Source organism: Lepisma saccharinum, chromosome 3 (genome assembly GCF_977018435.1).
Source record: "Lepisma saccharinum chromosome 3, izLepSacc3.1, whole genome shotgun sequence".
In the NCBI taxonomy this organism is placed as follows: Eukaryota; Metazoa; Arthropoda; class Insecta; order Zygentoma; family Lepismatidae; genus Lepisma; species Lepisma saccharinum.
In genome coordinates, this window is record NC_139231.1 from 63,784,977 (window position 1) to 63,806,819 (window position 21,843).

The window sequence follows — 21,843 nt, forward strand, 5'->3', positions numbered from 1 at the left end:
CGCATACTGTGTTATGTTAGATCATATTTCCTGCTTGTCATCAGTATTGTTGGAACTTTCTCTGTTGCACTAGCCAGTAACAATTAGGCTGTCTGGGAGGTAGCGTAGTGATGTTTTTGTCAAACACATATTTTGTTCCGTCTGAATTGTTTTACAGGCTGCGAAGGAAGGTGTTGTTCCGCCCGACATTTTTACGTGGTTGCGAAAGAAATCCGTTGTTCAGCTCGACATTTTACCAGGTTACGGAGAAAAGTGTTCCAACTGACGAGCGCTTGAAGTGGGAAATGTTATTTGGGGGAATGTTTGCTCGAGTCTTCAAGTTAACATGACAGTGAGAAAGCCGGGTGGATGTTTTGCTAAAATTTTGCTATCTTGAAAAGGGTGGGGGTGTGATACCATCACCTTGCAGACCCTCCTGATTTCGCACACTGCGTCTGGCGTTTTAACCAGTATACTAATAAAAACTTTGTTCCATCTCAGATTTTTACCAGGTTTAGAAGGAAAGTTGTGTTTCGTCTGACATTTTTACCAGGTAGCAAAGTAATGTGGTTCCGCCCAACATTTTTACCAGGTTGCGAAGGAAATGTTTTTCATCTGGCGTTTTAACCAGGACACGATGGAAAACGTATTCCGTCTGAAATTTTTACCAGGTTGCGAAGGAAACAGTTATTCTGGGTCTGATATTTAACCAGGTTGCGAAGGAAAACTTTGTTCCGTCTAAGATTTTTACCAGGTTGCGAAGGAAAATGTTGTTCCGTTTGAGATTTTTTACCAGGTTTCCAAGGAAAACGTTCTACCGTCTGAGACACTATCAAGCTGAGAAGAAAAATGTTGTTCCACCCAACATTTTTACCAGGTTGCGAAGGAGAATGTTGTTTCATCTGGCATTTTAACCAGGACACGATGGAAAACGTGTTCCGCCTGAGATAATGTATCAGGTTGTGAAGAAAAATGCTGTTCCGTTTGAAATTTTTTACCAGGTTGCGTAGGAAAACGTTCTTCCGGCCGAAATTTTCGCAGGTGAAGAATTAAAATGGTCCGTCGCAATAGTCAGTCATAGGAAAGGCAAGAGACTGGACCAGTTTAATTTTTATGCGTTCAGAGAGGATGTTTTTGAGCCGATAGAGTAAATGCAATGTACCGAAATCTCTTCAAGATACTGAGTTAACGTGCTCTGCCCAGGTGAGATGGTGGTTGAGTATCACACCCAGATTCTTAACAGTAGTGGAGAAGGGCAGATGCGTATCATTTACGTTGAGTTTATAGAGGCTAGATTTATCTATTTTGCTCAAAATTCAAGGGAAATCTACAAGAATACACTGGGTTTTAGTCGGGTTTATACCGCGTTTGTTACAACCTGTCCCGCTTCCCGCGCTAGTTGCTCCCTGTCTTTTCTCGGTGCTGGGGAAAGTCAAAGCCAGGCAGCCAATTAAAATACGCAACGTCCCAACAGCGTCTACGTAAGCGCCTCTCTTCTGGCTTTCATTCGCTCCTCGCTGCCCAGCAGACGAATTTTTCCTCTTTTCTCATTGGCACCGTAACTGTTGAGCGCTCCCTAGCGCGGGAAGCGGGACAGGTTCTACCAAACGCGGTATAGATGTAAGCCATGGTGTGCAGACCAAGTACTAATTTGTTTAAGGTCATTGTTCACAATTTCTATTGCATGCATTATTTCTTGCGGGGGGAAAGAGAAATATAACTTAAAATCGTCGGCATAGATATATATGGTATTTACAGTGGTTAAGCCCCGTCGGGAGGTCGTTTATACAGAGCAAATAAGAGAGGGCCGAGTACAGTGCCTTGAGGGACACCACAGGGGATGCTTTTCCACGAAGATTTTTCCATCAGATCGACGACACATTGTTGACGTTCTTGCAGATAGGACCAGAACCAATTAACCGTGGAGTCGGAAAAAATGAATAACCATGATAATTAGCAAGTAGAATTTCATGAACAATGGTTTGAAAAGCTTTCATAAAATCTAGAAGTACAAGAATTGCAAGTTGTTTATTGTCCATGGCTATCCTCATGTCATCGGTTACGTTGACAAGAGCCGTGCAAGTGCTGTGGTTAGTTACTTCAGAAGCCAGACTGGAAAGGGTCTATTAAGGAATTTCGCGTTAGGAGGTTACGGAATTTACCAGGTTACGAAAGAAAATGTTTCCATCGGACATTTTTATCACGCTATGAAGGAACATGTAAGCGCTTTTAAAGCGCAGTTGCAAAATGAATGTTCCAGACTACTAGAGTTTACTCAACAAAATATTGATATTTACTCTATCGAAGCCGTTTGATATATCTGTGTAGGTGACATCTATCTGGTAGGATGTTCAGTTGGGCAGGAACGTTTGGAAAGGAACGGCATCGTGACGAAGACGAACCCAATGCTTTGTGGGTAAAAACGTCTGCGTGCAATGAGGTTACGATGAACTGTTGCATACGTGGACGAACTTATTCGACAGTGGCGTTCATAATTTTCCATAACGTTGACATAATCGTATTGTAGGCGACAAGGTCTACATTGCTTGAGTAATAAAATAAGCTCCTTAAATAGGTGCAATACCTAAAGCATTCAATTACTTAATAAATAAGCAAATTTGCACACTTTAAGCACTCGAAATGGAGAAGAATAAAGAATGAAGAAAGCGAAGGACAATTTATACTGTATCTATCATATTCACTAAATATAATATCAGGATTTCCACAACCGCTGATTCGTAAAATATATCCCATGGAATACCAAACCGTCGATCTCAAGCTACCGGTAGTTCGTGGGGAAGTTTTCAGTTTGGCTACACTCTGCAGTTTGCTGGAAGCGATCATGAGAGAAACTTTGGCAACGTCGCTGAACCTTTCATGTCGATCCGTCTGTGTCAACTAGCAGGGGCTATAAAGGTAAATGTTCGTGGTCTGATGGAACTTACCAAATAATACCAAAATTACCCAACATAAATTAACTCCAATCAGCCTGCCTCGCCTTGAGAGACCACATATAATTTAATCCAGGAAGCTATGGAGCAAGTTTGCGCATAAAAGCAGAGAATGGGGGGAGGCGAGTTGGCGGAGCGAAGATGAACATGCTTCTGCAAGCGGCTGGTAGCTGTAGTTCCTTTTTCCTCTCACGCGTTCATTGATCGAGCCCTGTCGAGTCATTACTTGCGCAGAGACTTGTTTTCGTTCGCTTGCTCCACAGATTCCCGGGACAGAGTGTAGTCCAAAGTGGTCTGTTAATAGCCCACACATTAGTAAATGCAATGATCTAACTTTTTCTCAACCTGAAGATATTTCAAATACTAGTTTAAGGTGACATAAATTATTTATATTGGACCAATAGATTGTCATAAAAAAACATTGGTAGTTCCGCTATGCACCTGCAAATCTATGAAGTAACTCCATGTGTCTGTGAGGTTAGCGATCTCTGGTGTATGTGCATTTATCCAACACTGTATTATCTCTAAATCAGCTGCAGCTTATGAGATGCAGATAATTCGCTGAGATGCATGTAGAATGCATGCCATAATATTGATTTACAGACAAAATGTTAACCACTTGAATTGCAACTAGAACGGATGAAAAAAGTTAACACTCAGGGTACATAACACAGGAATCAATTGAACGATTAAAGTAATTTAATACAGAGAACCTATCTCAGTGTAGTGCATTTTTTCACTGCTGCAGCCGAGTGTTCCATTTGACCCCATCAATTTCACTTCCTTCCTCTCGCTACGCTTGCTTATTATAAATGACTTCGGTCCTTCTCCATTAGCATATTACTATTTGATATTTCTCTTCAAGAGCATTTCCACTCCGGAAATATGTTGCAGAGTGATTTTCCACGATTTATGCACTTGTGCACAAGCTCACTACACATGTAACTAAGCGAGATTCAGAACTAATTAAACTAAAACTTTGATGTTAATTAACTAATGCATCTCCTCTTAGTCGGAAGAGCCTCCTGAATATATAACAGTCTAAGTCTTAACCCCTTAAGTTAACGAGAATCCTCGTGTTTTGATGGTAACAATTGAATCCTATCTAATCGCAGGTATTAGCACCTAGGTTTAGTTGTAATAACAACTTAAATAGTTACGACGTTAGCATAGTAAGCTTGTGAGTAGCTTAAGTAGGCTAGGTTCGATACTCTACATTCAAGGTTTCCTTAAAATAAAGCATGTGCGGAGGTATATGACAGTTTCTTGTTTGCATGCTAAGCAAATTATAGAAAAGTGTACCAGTAACATCATAAACCACATTAAGTGTCATCTACAAATTTGGGGTCTTTCTAGGGTTAGAGTTGTGTTCCTTACTATAAATTACAAAATGCTGTAAGCCATAAGTATTGGTGTTTGGGAGGAAAATTAGTTTGTTTTCCACTTACATGTTGAGGAATAAAAAATATCTATTTAGAGAATGAACATTTGTATTTTTCCGATTGTGAATCAGTTTAATACATACACACAAACATGGACAAGTGGTTTATTGCCTCTAGCATTTGTTCGATCACTACTCTCGATGAGTAGTGAGGATGATTATAATTCCACAGGAAATATGAGTAAATAAAGCTTATATTATTTCGGTAAACTGTTTCTAAAAGCAAAGGTTTCTTTTACACTGTTATGTATCCATATCAATATTTTCATTAACAGTGGCGGCGATTGGGTCTCAAAACTGAGGGGGGGGGCAAGGTGCCAAAACTAGGGGGGCAAAGACAGTATATTTCCCTTTGTAGATAAGATTTAGCATAGTGCGGGGGCAAAAGTGACGAAAATTGGGGGGGAGCAAGTGCCCCCCTAATCGTCGACATTAATTTCGTTTTGTTTGGAACCGACGATGACGTATACTCTCCAGACACTCCATATATCCGTTCGTCATGTATCGAGCCGGGGTGGTCCAGCTCCAATAGTGCGTCTGATTACCGCGATCCGAGATACTTGGGTTCGATTCCTAGGATATCTATCGGATCTTGTCCGCTTCTGCATAACCAAGCCTCTAACATAATGGAGTACTCGGGAGCAATCCTGGGAGATAAAGGCGACCGGAGTGTCGTGCTGATCACTTCATCTCCACGATGACCGAGATCGTGAATGTGTGGAGCCCCTACCTCCATAGTCGCCGTGAACTTTCGTGAATTGTTGTAATGTGCAGAGAAAGAAGACTAAAATCAACTTCGCTTGAATGAAATAGCAACAATGAAAACCGTCTTTCTACTTGTATGATATTGTTGAGAAGTTTCTGGCTTTTTCAGAAGTTTGAAGGAAAAGGTTCAGTTTGGACCAGCACACATGAAAGAGACATTGTAAGTAAAGTGAAACTTTCAGAGTTATTTTTGATTTATAAGTTGAAAGTTTATGGGCTCATCGAGAAGTGATGTATGCGTAAGGGACGGTTTGGTTGACCGGGTATATTAACCGCATGCCACCTTGCTTTGTCTTCACTGTTGCCACGCGTATTTGCTTTCTTCCATTGCATAAATGGTAATTGGTTTTCATTAAAAAACTTTTAAAGTTATTGTAATATATCAGATAATGTTAACCCAATGCTGCTATTATGAAAATTTTCGTATTTGATGTTTTTTGGAGTGTACAATTTCACATCAATCTAATTTTGTATTTGTCCATTCATTCAACCAATCCTAGTATTTTTGTAAATTGACGTCTGATGAACCAATGGAAATAAAAATAATTTATGTGATAGATATTTAAAATATTCAGATATGAAGGGAATATTTGCATGAAGAAACGGATATTTTTAACCTAGGTGAGGTTAAATTGTGATCAGTTGTGGCAACACACATCTTCATGTTTAGTAGCATACAGAATCAATCATTCTAATGGTTTCGATAGCTCAGTCATCAATCTTTTTCATCATAACTTTATAATTTTCTTAAAATCTAACTTTGCACGATGAACACATGTGAAAATCTCAGCTTACAGCTTAACGCTTCAGTTTGCCTATTGCCGTTCTTTTCGGGAAACATATGTTGTTCTTTAAGGGAAAACTGCGAGCATGCTTAGATAACGAGCTCAGATATCTTTTTCCCCCTTTCGTGTCGAGCACCCCAAAGGACTGGAAGAAAAAGTCACCCCTCTATCGGAAAAGGGGACGAAAAAAAAAGTGGAATCGCATTTCTTTTGATAAGCACTTCGTTTGGTGCAATCCCGTTCCGTCCCCGTCTATCCTCCTAACAATCTATTGTTTGTTTGCGTTTTCTCGCCTCTCCTCTCGCCCCCAATTCTCCCCTATTTGATATAACCGCTTCCCTGACCTTTTCTCTTTCTCCCTCTCTCGTCTTCAATTCATCCTTCCCTCCATCTGTCCCCTCTTTCTTAAAGACCCTTTCTTGTTCCTTGTGGTGGTTGGCTTCCGAAGAGACGGACCCCACTTCTCGGGCCGGGGGGGACACCACTTTCATGAATCTAGAGGGGGTTTGGGGGCGAAACAAATGAAGGACGAGTGATGTTAGTTGATGGTGAAGTCGCTGCGAACCCCACACGCCATGTGTCACCGCGACAGCACCCCTCCCTTCCTATTTACCCGATCCCCAACCCCCTCTCGGCTGGTAATGCCTAATCAATCGTTGTCCCGACCCAAGGACCCTGGAGGTCCCGCGGAATCATTAATAACGCTGGCTTATCTACATTAGCTAAACTCTTGCTTTGATTTTTTTTCCTTTTTGGACTTGCTCTTTCCCGAAACGTGGGCTCGTTCTTCAAGATGATACGGTCGACGAGTGACACTTCTTGTGCGAGGAACATCTGTCTCATACTTTCCCTTGTTATCAAAGTGTCTTCGCCGGAATTGACAATAAGTATTGAGGACTCGGCTTGCTTGTTACAATAGGTAGAGATATATAGCGATTCCAGTGACAATTAATGTTGATATTAGGTTATTAGTAGTGGGGCGAGAAAAGAGATATATTCTCTGTAGACAAACAAATGCCTAACTATCTTCCATGTACAGTCACCTGCATAAAAAAATGAGACACGTCGATCCTGAAACATTCGCTTTCTGCGATGAGCAAACTTTAATGGCAACTTTTTAATAGTAAGTTCTGTCGTCGTCTTAGGGTTAGGCAGCACACACAACACATTGCAATGAAGGGAGTATTTCATGATCTATCGGTCTCATCTTTAACGCAGGTGACTGTATATCCTGCAAATTGCATTCTTACAGGCTAACGAAACAATAAACCTGCAGCTAGAGACATGAATATTCTCTGTGGGGTTGACTTATCCTGCGAGTTGTTCCTACATGTGTTGAGTTCAGTACAAACTCTTCACCAACACATGCCGTCCCGCCAATTAATATTTCCGGCAGTTCTTGTGTGAAATCGCAATGGAATTGTCTTCCAGGGTTAGATCATTCTCAAGAGAACTTTCTACACTTGGCAACACTGCTAAAAATAACGACACGACAACTTCAGTCTTGGAACTCAAGAGTAGCATCAAATTTAACCGCCTTCTCATGTTGATTTTCGATAAACCGTTTCTGCAACATATGATCGGGGTCGGATTCCTGAATGTTCTTGAAGTTTGACAATATCAGGAATAATACCACATTGCTAGGGCTCGGAAGTTGAAGACCTATAAATTGCTAAAAAAGAGACCCATAAAAAGACCTAAAAATATCAAAAAAAGAACGTAAAATCGAAAAAAGGACGTATAAATGTGATCCAAATTAATTAATAACTTCAGTTTTAATTACATATTTAATGAATAAAAAAAAATCTGGTGGCATGGAACACACAGTGCGAAAAAAACTATATGAATGAAATGCATCTTCTTTCAGTCCAAAAATGTTTTTATCTCGTTTCAGGGATGGTTCAAATATATTTCTTTTTCTTTCTTTCTTTTTTTTGTTTACTACAGAAAGGATGTTTAAGAAGTGAACTGATGATGATTCGAATTGAGAATGGGCAGTAAAATCGTAGTCGAAAGAAGGTGAAGTTTCACAAAGAAGCCGTTAAGACCTAAAAAAGGCTACAAAAGGACCAATAAGCCCAAAACACCGAAAAAGGCAAAGGAGGACAAAAAAAAACCCACCTTTTTCTGGCCTACAATGACCCTGAACATATATTAGATTGTGCCTCGTCTTCGGACACTAGGAAAAAAATTGATTTTTCCTCAACTTCCGAGTCCTACACATTGCACTGTCATTCACGACTCAGAGGACAAGAGGTTTCCCACTCCACGAACGTGATAGTTGTCTCTCTAACTTTCTTCTTTTCGGCCCTCTTACAACACTACAGTTTCGCCGGCTCCCGTGGCAGAGTGGTTAGCACATCGGGCTGCGACGCGAGGGGCCCTGGGTTCGAATGGATGTTTGTGAGTGTCCATTCATCAATTTCATCATGTCATCACTCATCTCCATCTTCGCAAATTAGCCAAAAGTGGCACAAAAGGCGAAGCAAAATAAAAGCAAATCGATCAAGCTACAGTAGCGCTGCTCTCCCTGCAGTCCACGCATGCATATTCAAACGCTATTTCACAAATATGGAGGGTTGACTTGAGCTTACGTAGGAAACTTGTGTACACAAACTTTTAAGAGACAAGCGACAGATTCACAGACTCGAATTTGTCTCAAGAGGAACTGCTACGAGTTCATTGATCTAATCGCATCGTTCTTGCTGACTTCTGCGTAATATTTCAAGTACTTTTGGGTCGTGCTTGATGTGCCTCCTACCTGCTCCCAACAGCAACACTTTCCCTCAAATCCAAAACCCCCATATTGAAACACAACCGCCTGAGAATCTGTCTTTGTACTATTTGCTCGAAGCTCATTGACTTATTTGCACGAGTGGCCAGTGGATTCGAACTGAACTCCTGGATAAACTTGAGAGGGAACTATTCTGGTGAAATCCACTCAGTTTGACTTAGTATGCGGGAGTTCCTGAAGCCACTGCTGCCTGCTTCGATTCAGTCTTCGTTCACAAAGGAGTCGAATAGAGCCGGACGTGTTTGTTCAAGAAGTGGTTTGCTCGACCTTACAGCTGTTTTGCCGAACATTTGGAATTGATCATTGACGTGTGGTTCCGCATGCATTGGAATGGGATGTGAGGCTGAAATTCGTAGCACTGGGGTTCATTTGTCCAAATTTCATACTCTGGGATGCGTGTGGTGAAGCCCTAATATCTGCCCCCCCCCCACACCTTTAACAACCATAATGCTGTTCGTTATGGAGTTATCTTCCAGTTATTCTGGTCGATTTCTGCCACCAGCAGATCCAAATTAAAGTTATTAGTTCCGGGAGTGCTTGCCCTTCGGAAATTTTCATTGAAAGAATCACTCCACTCCCTAATTAGAAAAGTGATATCTGTTGAATTGACTATAAGCATTATGTGAGGCGAGTCTCACAATAAGTAAAACAATTACGACTTTGAAAGACTGTAGCTGCCAAACTGCCCATTTCCCGCGGTGGTGTCCATTAGTACTTTTCATCAGTAGGCTACCACGTAAACAATATATCTAAATTTCTGCCTATTCGGCGGAGACCACTTTACCATAAGATTAGAGTGTGGTCTTATAGTGCCTACTTCTCTCAAGGCGAACTTTTAGAACACGAATCTCCAGATTCTATATTTATTCTAGACACCCCATTTTGGACACACTCTTTTTGATATGTCTTTCGTTATCTTGTATCTGATTGCCTCCTATATGATTCCTTTGACTAATGATCCTTCGTCTGTTCTCTAAATTCCAAGTCCTTTTCAATTAGTAACCATGCTCATATATTTAACCTTATGAGGTAATTTAGTCAACATAAACAATTATAGTAGATTAACACACATTTTTCTTTCTGGTAAAACATACAGTCAAAAAAAACTTTTTTGTTCAATTGAAACAAATGAGCTTGTTAGATTGAGATACATTCAAAGATAGTCCTTAATTGGCTTCCTGGTCATTATATTACTTGAGAGTTCATCTTTGATAAGTTTCATAAAAATGTTTAAACATTTCACTTCTGCATGTCATTTTCATAAACACTTAAAATGAACACTGATCCAGTGTTATCTTGCATTCTGATTTTTTGTTTGAAATCCACTGTATGCACAGATAAGCTAATCGGGACTGAACCTACAGCTTAAGATGGGATCCGAATAATGGTGTCCCTCCACGGTTATCGAACCCAGGACCCTTTGACTACAAGGCGACGGCTTTACCACTACGGCATTGGGTACAGATGAGAAAAGGTAAAAGGTAAAGTTCCCTGTTCATATAGAACCGTGCCGTGAAGGCACATTTAGCCGTTGTGGGGCCCCACACATTCGCGATCTCGGTCATTTTGGAAGTGTTGTGATCAGCACCAGGCTCCAATCGCCTTTACCTCCCCCCCCCGGGTTGTCTTCAGGTACAGATTTTTGTCAGGCTGAGTGAGCCGCAGAGCAGCTTTATGCGGGGACAAGGCCGGAAAGATTCCGACCTTAGATCATCAAACCCGGGTGGCAGTCAGACTTTCTACCGACTATACCATCGCCGCTCTGTGAAATTAAATGAACTCTCACAAAAGTGTATCATCATTTTTAAAAGCCTTTTGTTTTCTAAACTGGATAAATTGATGTCGTTTCACGGGATCTGGTATGCGTTGAGGAAAGTCCTCAAAAATTCACTATGATGCTGTAATTCGAGACAGGAGCTCCATTACCTCGGCGTGAGGTTGAGTAGATTCTGTTTACAAAGGCGGTTGCTGCAATCCAGTGTCATTTGATCCGACCGAAAAACAAGGGTTACAAACTTTAGTATGGTCACCGTGCAAAGAATTCTTGTGGGTGCTGCTACTACATACCGAAAGTCCTTTTGGAAGGAATTTAATTTTTTTATTTTATTTTTCTCTTCTTTTTCGAATGGCGACGCGGATCTAATTCCGAAAAGCAGGAAGCCCCGTTTCGCAATCTGGGAAGCTGGTGGCAATGAAAGGAGGAATGTGGGGTATCGCGGTTTTAATGGGAGAGCAGTTGGCCAATACGATTGGATCCTTTTACAGAAATGACTTGGAGGAAAGGGAGCGAGATGGAAAATATCGCAGCTTCTTCCCTTCTCTGTGGCATGCCGTGAACTTTTCTTCCATCCATCTTTTCCTTTCCTTTTTTCCTTTTTCGTCCGCTGGGGGAAGGAGGAATTGGAATTATCTAGTCTTTCTTTCCCTCTGTTCTTCGGGATCAGTTACAGAAGGCATTTCAACAGTTCTTGCGGCCTCGGTTGATGTCCATTGGGGGATGTATGTGGCCACAGCCAAGGGGGAACTCAGTGTTGCCAAGTTCCAGGGAAATGAAACGAACTTGAAAGTCGTAGCGTGGGCAAGTCAGACATTGGCGTAACCAGATATAGAGTTACACCTTCACATAATTGAGTAGTTGGGATTCAAACAGCATATTCTGCATGTGTTGTGTCGCTAAATAATAGATGATGCAATTTTGTAATTTCAGAAAGTGGTTATTGACTAACCTGTAGATTTTTGGTTACCGAGAGATAAGTGGAGGGATGCTGATCCAGTGTTATCTTTTGTGTTGTTTTGTATGGACTGTTGTCAACTGGAATTGCAGTTAGGTTGTTCAGTTATTATTTCCCGTCCCGTGTTTCTTTTAATGTATGAGATATATAGAACGAATATTAATAGTAAATTTAATATTAATATTAAACTATCCCCACACCACCTATACACCTTCATGGCGTGGTGCTAAGCACAGGGGAGCACTTTACCTTTTTTTTCTCCCTAGAACATAGATACCTGTAGGTATGAGATCATGTGTTATGTAATTTTCCTTGGCGTCTTAAATGGTCGTCACTAAGGGAGTGAATTATTTTTTGCCCCCGTAAGACTACAATAATCACCGGACTTTTGGGAAATTAAATTATTGCAGATTTACAAAAACAAAAGTAACTTATCTTCAGAGATTTTATGAAACTGAATTCCAATGATTTATTGATTGATTCATGTTTCATTATAGACTGAAACCAAACGCAAATGGTTTAACCTAATTTTCCCTATCACGATCACCCTGCAAACGTTAATCTTTTCTCGAAATTGCAAATAAGTATATAAAATTACATGGTAAACACATTTTCATGCTGTGTCGCGAAATGCAAATGTAGTAGGTTGCGTGATGTTTTTGTTTAACCGTTTCTCGTAAATTTGACCTCATTTGTCGGATATTTTCTACGGAACGCTGCAAAGGTTTTAAATTTTCTACTATGTGAATTCGTTCTCCGCTTAATTCTGGCAAATAGTAGTGTTTTATGAATACAATAGTTAAAAATAATATGCATAGTGACAGGAATCGTGCTATCAGTATTATTACTCCCTAACAATTTTCCATCACTTATCGAAAGTTGCACTTTTCCCGAAAAAATCAAAAATCATGACCACCCATGAAGTCAGGACAAGATGTTAGTAAGCGCAATGTAATACTAGTAACCCACATGCTGCTTTTTTGTAGCCAAAATATGCGAAATATGTATAAATATGTAGTAAAATCCATGAAATCTTCTAATTATATAAAAATGGATGTATGTGTGTGTGTGTGTGTGTGTGTATGTTTGTTCCGGCATAACTCTCGAACGCCTAGAGCGATTTCAACCAAACTTGGAACACATACGATTTGCAACCTGGAAAGAAATACTGTGGGAGCTAGACACCCTTGGTGGTGGGGGTGGGAGGATGTAACATGTAAAAATATTGGGAAACGCGAAATCGACAGACATTAGTGTGGAATTCATAGTTTTCGTGGTCGCTAAGATGAATAGTGACACTCCCAATGCCGTTCAACTCCAATACACCCCTGGTAGCCCTAGAGTTTGGGGTGGGAAGGGGGGTGACATGTAAAAATAACTCAAAACGACCGATTTTAGTGTGGAATCCATAGTTTTCGGGGTCGTTAAGATGAATAGTGACACTACCAATGCCTATACTTTAAGACACCCCTGGTACCCCTAGGGGTGGGGGTGGGAAGGAGGTAACTTGTAAAACGACCGATATTAGTGTCGAATTCATAGTTTCCAGTGTCGCTAAGATGAATAGTGATACTTCCAATCCCATTCAAATCCAAGGAACCTCTGGCACCCCGGTGGGGTTGGGAAGGGGGTGACATGTAAAACGACTGATATTAGTGTGGAATTCATAGTTTTCAGGGTTGCTAAGATTAATAGTAACACTCCCAATGCCGTTCGACTCCAATACACCCCTGCAACCTAGGGATGGGGTGGAAGGGGGGTTACATGTAAAAATAATCGAAAACGACCGATATTTATGTGGAATCCATAGTTTTCCGGGTCGCTAATATGAATAGTGACACCCCCCAACTCCAAGACCCCCTGCACCCGGAGAGCTGGGTGTGGGAAGAGGGTGATATGTAAAAATAATCGAAAACAACCGATTTTAGTATGGAATCCATAGTTTTCAGGGTCGTTAAGATGAATAGTGACACTTACCAATGCCGTTCAACTTCAAGACACCCCTAACACCTCTAGGGGTACGGGTGGGAAGAGGGTGATATGTAAAAATAATCGAAAACGACCGATATTAGTGTAGAATCTATAGTTTTCCGGGTCGCTGATATGAATAGTGACACCCTCAATCGCGTTCAACTCAAAGGGGTGGGGGTGGGAAGAGGGTAATATGTAAAAATAGTCGAAAACGACCGATTTTAGTGTGGAATCTATAGTTTTCAGGGTCGTTAAGATGTATAGTGGCACTCCCAATGCCGTTCAACTCCAGGTTCATTTTACACTATAGTTAGAATTCATTTTTTTCCCTGTCTAATAGAAGTTTGAAAAAAATAAATACCCGGGTAATGCCCAGCTAGTATGTACTACAATGTAACATTATTTTTTTTGTACTCTTAATTTTATTCAATCCTCTGCTACTTTTTATGTTCTTGGCATTTAAAAAAGTAATTATTCCAAATTAAATTTTCCATTTTTTAAATAAGTTATTTTGAAGTAAAGACCTGCTGTCATTATCCTCAGAAGTGCTACTACACACACAACTTTATTTTTTGCTTTGTAATTTTTCCCGATTTTAAAAAAAATTGTGAAAGAAACTGATAGGATTGGCACAATCAGATAAGACTTATTGAAATTTTGAGATTATATATTGTATTAATTTTGACAGTATTTTCTATGTTTTCCGACAATTATGTACTCATTACTCAATGGAAAGTAAAGAAATTGCCCAAATACCTTATAGCTAAGTATGTGTGTTCTAAACGGAGAGCATATATGAAACATGAAAGTCTCGGCGATATTTGTCAATTTTGATGGGTTACATACAAAGGAAAATAATATTTAATTACATAGACACAAAACAAAATGTCAATGCCAAATTAGTGGTTATATTCCCAATGAAAAGAAAATAAGATCGACAAAACCGTGTATCAAATTATGTTGCATTGAAGGTGATATTTTTTCACATTTTGCGTCTCTTTTCTGCCATTTTAGTCGAGCAGCGGCTATTAGAACGAAGTTCGTTGGCGACACTCCCACGTCCAGGCTGGAACTTGAACCTGCAACCTACGTGGTGAGTCGGTCGCAACGGACTCTGTCACCCAGGCGACTGCATTTAAAAGTGTGTGATGATATGTTTGGGCATGAATCGAAAACATGCATATCATGTTTTCCCCAAGTCTGAGCAAGATATTAGTGCTCTGAGTCCAAGGATTAACGTGGCATCGGAAACAAGACCCTTCAGTAACCATGGCAACGCCAAAAGAGAACTCTCGACTGTAAATTTTGTATAGATGTTGAACAGCATCGAATTTTCTGTCTTTTCTCGGAAAGAAAAGTCAGGGATCAGAGGATAAACATTTGTGTTTACTGGCAAAATGTGCAACAAGAAAAAATGTGCTATTATTCTTGTGCTTTAGTGCAGCGGTTCTCAAATTTCTTTCTCATTGTACAGTCACGGACAGTTCTGGGTTGTAACACTCCCATTAACATTCAATGTAATCACTACAACCCAGAAGTGTCCGTGACTGTACCCTTTAGTCGTAACTAAACGTCTGATGTACCCCCATCACAGGTTTTCTCCGAATAGTGGGTTTTGGGGATTTTTTTCAGCTGCCAGATTGGTTGGTCGTGTATAGAACAAAATTACATTTGGGCTATGTGTGGAAAGATGGTAAACAAATAAAAATCAGAATCCTACGTTTATTATTTTATTGGATGTTCCTACGTTTACAATCTTTATGATTAGTTACAATAATAAAAATGTGAAAAACATGTACATGCTAGTACATAAAGAACTTTAATTTTCATATATTCTTTCCAGAGTTATTGAGACAAAGTAAAGGACAGAAATAAGTTTGTAAACAAACTGCCAAACACAATTTTGGAGTTTTTATTATAAATCTTCAGAGTTTCTAGTGAGAAGAATGTGCATTCATAGCCTGACACAGTTTATTGATGTCTAGTTGTGTATTAGTAACTTTCAGACGGAGATTAGGCTCCACATTTAGTCTACTTCGGTACTTGTCATTTAGGTACACCATGGATGAAAAAACACTCTCACATAAGTATGTAGTGCAGAAAAGGATCAACAAATTTATTGCGCGGTCAGCTATATGAGGAACGAGAGATTTCGAACGAGTATTTTATTTCAAAACATATGAAACAAAGATAAGATATTTTCCTGTTGAATGTTAAAGCTATGAAGTCAGAAACAATGAAGTCTGCTCTATACACCTGCAGCAAAAATGTCATGTGAGTATTCTCCACATTTCTCTTCCGAGCTAGTGGCGTACCCTCTTTAAGTCTTTCATGTACACTGCTTTAGTGTATTCTTTAAAACATAAAATGGCATTCTACACTTTGGAAAAAATTAACTTTGTTTGTTAGTTACCTTTAATTATCACATAAGGACATATTTTGCTTCGAAGTTCTAAAGCTAATTCATTATGAATTAAAAATAATAACCCGTAGCGCAACAGCTCTTGAGGGCCAAGGTCTACCTGTCGACTGCCCGTCTCACTTCCATATGTCTCAGGTGAGGTGGCCGATCATCCAACCAGTTACGGGTTGACGTGTGGTCAGCACGACGAACCACCAGTCGTTGTTGTAGGTTTTCCATGACCGGGATACGCTACACATTCGTAGCTCCCAAATTTCCTCACGACGGTAGGTGGTAGAAATCTCAGGAGGGAAGTTGTTACGCCTCCCTCCAGGAGACTCGAATATTTGCACGTCCCGTAGCCCAAGCTCATGTCTTAGACTTGATCTTTGCACCCAACTGAAAGATGAATTTGGAGCACTCAAGTTTATAAGGAAAATTACATTAACCAAACTCTGTTGATGTATCGAGGAGGTATCTAGCTGGGGAATATAAAAATATGAAACAAAATTTGATGTGGAATATTTCGAAAAAATTGAAAAATATTTAATATTTTAGAATATTAGTTTCTGACACATGTGCGGGTCTTAGAACTACAAAATCAGTGTTATATCTCTCATTTGGAACGGGAGATAATCGATAATATATGTAACTTTTTTAATCTAAAAAATTCAGAATGTCAGAATTTCTAGGAAAAATAATTACAGGTACAGCTAATAATATGAGAGAACAAACAGCTGATAAACCGGAGGTGTGATGGCAAAGTTGACCGTTAGTTGGACATTGACCTTTATATGTATATTTCAGATAAAAATGTGTCTCGGATTTCTCTAAATGTATTGTCGATAGTTTTGTAAAATAAATCAAAACAAGGACGAAAAAATTACCCTTCAAAACCTGGAATCTTTTGCTCAATATTATCTCAGCCGAATAGGTAACCATGTAGAAAATGGTAAAGATCATTAAACAAAATATAAATTTTAATTCGAAACAGCAGGATTTAGTTCTCAGCTTATGGTACAGTCATGTTCAAAAAATCTGTCGCATGGATTTTTTCTAAGTCCAACGTCTTACGAAATTATGTTGGTAGCTCTGAAACAAGGAAGTGTTGTGAAATATACGATCCTCCAATCAGAGTGAAGTTCGATTCTGAGGAGCAGGAGGCGTGACTCACGGTCTTTTCCACAGGAAGTTCAACCAATGCAGAATTTCCAAATATGAGATAACGTCCCCATTGGTTAAATATTGTTTCAATAATGCAAATCGGCAGAAAGATTGCGCAAAAGTTTACTTTGTCGTTTTAATACTTTTAATCGTTTCAAATTAGTATTAAATTGTCCCAATTATAGTTCAAGAGCTTAATATAATGTATTCATGTATGTGTTTGACAATCATATATCACTCATTAGAACAATTTTCACACTGTTTTCACTACGTGAGATGACATTTCATTTACATTTACGATAAAATAGTGGTTTGGGTGTAATAACAGTTTTCATTAATTAATTTAGAGATGCATTTTTATTTGTTGAGTTAATGATTAGGTTAATTCGTTATTTCTCGCGAAAAGAGGGAACCACAGCTGAAAGAAAATACACAACTTGTATTATTGAGGTCAAGAGTTCGTTTTAACATCACTTTTTGCACACATAGGCTAATCACGAAATGGAATACATTTAAATTGGAATCTGAAACATTATGCGACCTGACTGGAACTCGGAAAGGACACACCGATTACAAGACGTCGATACATTACCACTTGGTCTGGCGAACGCCAATAATAATGAGGGGTTGTGGGAGTGGGAGAGGGGTGACGGAAAGTAGAAAATAAATAGTATTTTGGGGGGTATTTAATGTTATATTTATACACATACAAACCTAAGAAAATATTTATTTTGATACATGTGTGTGGGGGGTGGGGAAGGGGGAAAAATAGGGACAGAAAGATATTGGGAGAGATGGGACGAAGAGGTGATAGTGGAAAATGTTTTATTTAACGTTCAGTAATAAAAACAATCAAATCAATGATGATTATCTTATAAATACCATATTTAATGTAAATTTGTTTTAAAAATGGGGGCGGGGAGCTGTTTGTTTTACGTTCAGTGCAGGATAACAAGTGGAGACACATAGTGGTTCGTATCTCACTTTAAACTGTAGGTCCAGGCCCCATTAGCCTATCTGTGTATAACGTGGATTTAGAATTCAGTAGAAAATAACGTCGATCTAGTATTTTGAATTTTAGATGCGTTGAGACCACTAAAATTTCCAATTCTTATAAGAAGAAACCTGTCCTCATATTACCATTTTGAAAGAGATAAGAGTTAATTGTATAATCTTTCGTTGTTAGTTTCAAAGAAGACTAATTCAAATAGTAACAATGGGAACGAATAAAGCTTACGAAAAGTTTTTGCCACCGTGCGCATTTGAACCTACGACCATTAGAGTGACAACCCAGTGCGATAACCACTACCCCACGAGTTCGTTCCTTTTTACGGCAAATTAAATTAATTAATGAAAACTGTTATTACACCCAAACCACTATTTTATCGTAAATGTAAATGAAATGTCATCTCACGTAGTGAAAACAATGTGAAAATTGTTCTAATGAGTGATATATGATTGTCAAACACATACATGAATACATTTTATTAAGCTCTTGAACTATAATTGGGACAATTTAATACTAATTTGAAACGATTAAAAGTATTAAAACGACAAAGTAAACTTTTGCGCAATCTTTCTGCCGATTTGCATTATTGAAACAATATTTAACCAATGGGGACGTTATCTCATATTTGGAAATTCTGCATTGGTTGAACTTCCTGTGGAAAAGACCGTGAGTCACGCCTCCTGCTCCTCAGAATCGAACTTCACTCTGATTGGAGGATCGTATATTTCACAACACTTCCAACATAATTTCGTAAGACGTTGGACTTAGAAAAAATCCATGCGACAGATTTTTTGAACATGACTGTACCACTGGAAGCAGCTATCTGGTTGGAGAAGCGCCTCACCCTTCAAATTGGCCACAACTCTGCGAATTAAGCTGAGGAACGTGCACTATGCGTCGGTGGGATTGGAACCTTGATGTATTCTATCAGTGGGATATAACCTAAAGTTTCTTCGGGTAATGGCTTAGCGAGGAGGATTGGGGCGAGGGGAGGAGGCGTGGGTTACGGCGTCCCAGATAAAGACTACGGAGGAGTATGTGTGACAGAGAGGGTGGCAATTTTGCACAGGTCATATACTCTGCTACGGAAGATGCTGGAAAGATGGGGCGAAATGGAGAGAGGGCTCTCTGCGAACGGGCCATTGGTGTCAGGGGAAAGAGGTTGGATGTGCGTGACGCAATGCGTTCATCGGCCTCTGCTACAAATTTTGGTCCGCAGGATAGGATGAGCTGCACCACAGTTTACACACCAACGTTTGGTGTCCTCTCAACCATTTTTTCCGTGTTTGTGAGATTATTTAACGCCACATGAACAAAAGGTTGGTAAAATAAACGCTTCGGACGCCACCTTCAGTCTTCACAATCTTTAAGCAGTATCTGGAGGAATTTTTTTAACCATTTCTCTGGAAGGAACATATTGATGTTGATTTTGAGACATCGCCAACAGAACCAACCACATTGGTTTGGGGATTCATATGTTTGGCATGCCCCCCCCTAAATAAAATAAAATAAATGCTTAGCTCTAAGATACATCACTAGATCTTCTTGAGTAAGAAGTATAATTGTATTTTATATTTAATATGTATTTTATGTATTTTATATTTTATAATCAATTGTTAGTTATCATACGCTACAATAGAAGTTTCAAACTGTGTAGCTAATAAAGTACTTTTATTAACATCAACAAGGGAGTAACGAACTTTGTAATGTGGAACATAAACTATTAACCAACTCTTGCATAGCGTAGGAGATTATACAAGGTAATCGTATAATTAGTTTCTACATTTGCAATAATTATATCATAATCTCCATGTGTTCACGTTCTATTAATGTCAAACATTTGAAAAAAATTTCCTCCATATGTTTTGGAACTAAAAATTGTAGAGGTTTGTAATTGCGCTAAATATTTAATTACCGAACGAGGCGCACCATAATAGTTACCGAGCTCATTTATGTATTATTATTGTTATTATATTTTATTATTGTATCCTAGGTGGCTCGATTCGTTTGGTGCTGAACTCTTCTCATAGATGCTTCATTATGTTTCCTCTCTCTTCTATTTGTTCAAAAGTGAATTGTTCTAACAAATATCTTAATCTTCAGAATAGATTTGCACTTCTTTTTTTATTTTTTTCTATTTTATTTTTTCATGTATGCAATGTAATATATAAATACCATAATTTGATAATGGTTGATCCTCTCTGGAGACACATTGCACACTAGTTCGGATTCCACCAGTCCCGATTAGCATACGGGCATGAGACAAACTTAAAATACACGTTTTGACATTTCTAAGAAACATAACGAAAATTAAAGAAGTGTAAATTCAAAACATTTACTATAAATTACATACGTATGATATGAACATTTACTATGTGCTAATAATAATTTACTAATATCATTAAAATTGAGAAACGTGAATCATATATTTATCTCCTTACCAAAATAATCAGTTTGTTCTGGTAATTAACCTTAGTCTTGGAAATATGTACTGGACATTTAAAATTTTATTAACAGGATAGAGGCACAGGAACTGATAGTGTAGTGGCAATAAAACTTCGCGTTCAGAAGTACAGGATATTGAGTGAGTTAGTATAAAATTTATTTTCTCTTATGCTCAAAAGACATACAAGGTTTCCCTGGTAGTGTAGTACTTAATACTATTACCTGGTAATCAAGAGGTCCTGCACTTATTCTTTGTAACAACACACATGGTGGTTAGAATACGTCTTGAAACTATAGGCTCAATCCCGAATAGCTACTCATCGCAAGGTGGACTTGAAATGAACTTTGGCATGCTTTGTGCAAGAACAAAAATAAATGCATTACCAATTTGTACATTATTTATAAAAATATCAATATTAACTATAACATTACTTCGTAATTAGGTATACACGGGAGATGTACTACGTAGTATAAATTCTATCAACTGAACTAGCCTTGGTTTCGTCTGATTTTTTTCGCATTCGCTATTTTACCTGTGTGGAATTGTCTCTCTCAGTGATAACGGCAACGGATCTCTTTCCTTTGGAATATTGATCACATCTGATGACGACTGTCAATTACATAATGTATAAGCTGTATATTTTTACTTGGCACACACAGAAAATGTAATACAAACAGGGTGGATAAAAATCATGATTTTAATTTAAAAAAAATAATTTTTAAGATTTTTTTGATTTAAATCAATTTTTTTTTATTTAAAAAAAAAAACTCGCTTCAAATTGCTGGTATGTGTTTTTGCACCGTACATATAGCAATGTTTTAATTACAGAAATGCTTTTTCTAGTAATGGCTCTCTAAAATATTTGAATAGTTTGATTAAAGCAAATAAAAAATTACATGTAAATAAACTTTTCTCTGTTTCTGATACTATATATATGAACCTGCTATGGAAATGTTTCTTGAGTGTGTTATTGACACTATAATAGGGGTGAGTTGCCGAAATTGGACCAGTTGGTACTATTTTGCTTCCGCATCAAAAACAAGACACAGAAAATGAACGAAATTGTAGGTATGAGAAGCACAAACTATTAGCTTTCACTTCATATATATGTATTTGAACAAAATATGCAGGAAACAATTAAATAGGGTACACAAACGAAAGTAGTGACATCGGTCCATTATAGGCAACTGGTTTCCTAACTTGGACTACAAGTTGCTTAGGTTGAACTTCTCACAAAATGCATGTACGTCTGTATGTCTACGGTATCTAGACACCTGCATCACTCACTGCACACACCATTGTGGTATTTATTTTACGTTCGAATGCTTGTAACAGCACCTACCTGTGATTTTCCTTTCTTTGCTACAATTTTTTGTGGACGTTTCTGGACTGTGGTGAAACCATA

General features: G+C 38.7%; 1 protein-coding gene across 1 annotated transcript in view; it reads right to left on the reverse strand.

Moving 5' to 3' along the window:
* Positions 1 to 7,419: 7,419 nt before the first annotated feature.
* The window catches only part of LOC145985556 (uncharacterized), a 62,962-nt gene continuing 48,538 nt past the window's right edge, over positions 7,420 to 21,843 (reverse strand). Inside the window, exon 2 of the mRNA XM_083119626.1 lies at positions 7,420 to 7,593. Within this exon, the coding sequence (XP_082975752.1) occupies positions 7,420 to 7,593 (174 nt within the window). The remainder of the gene's footprint in view (positions 7,594 to 21,843) is intronic.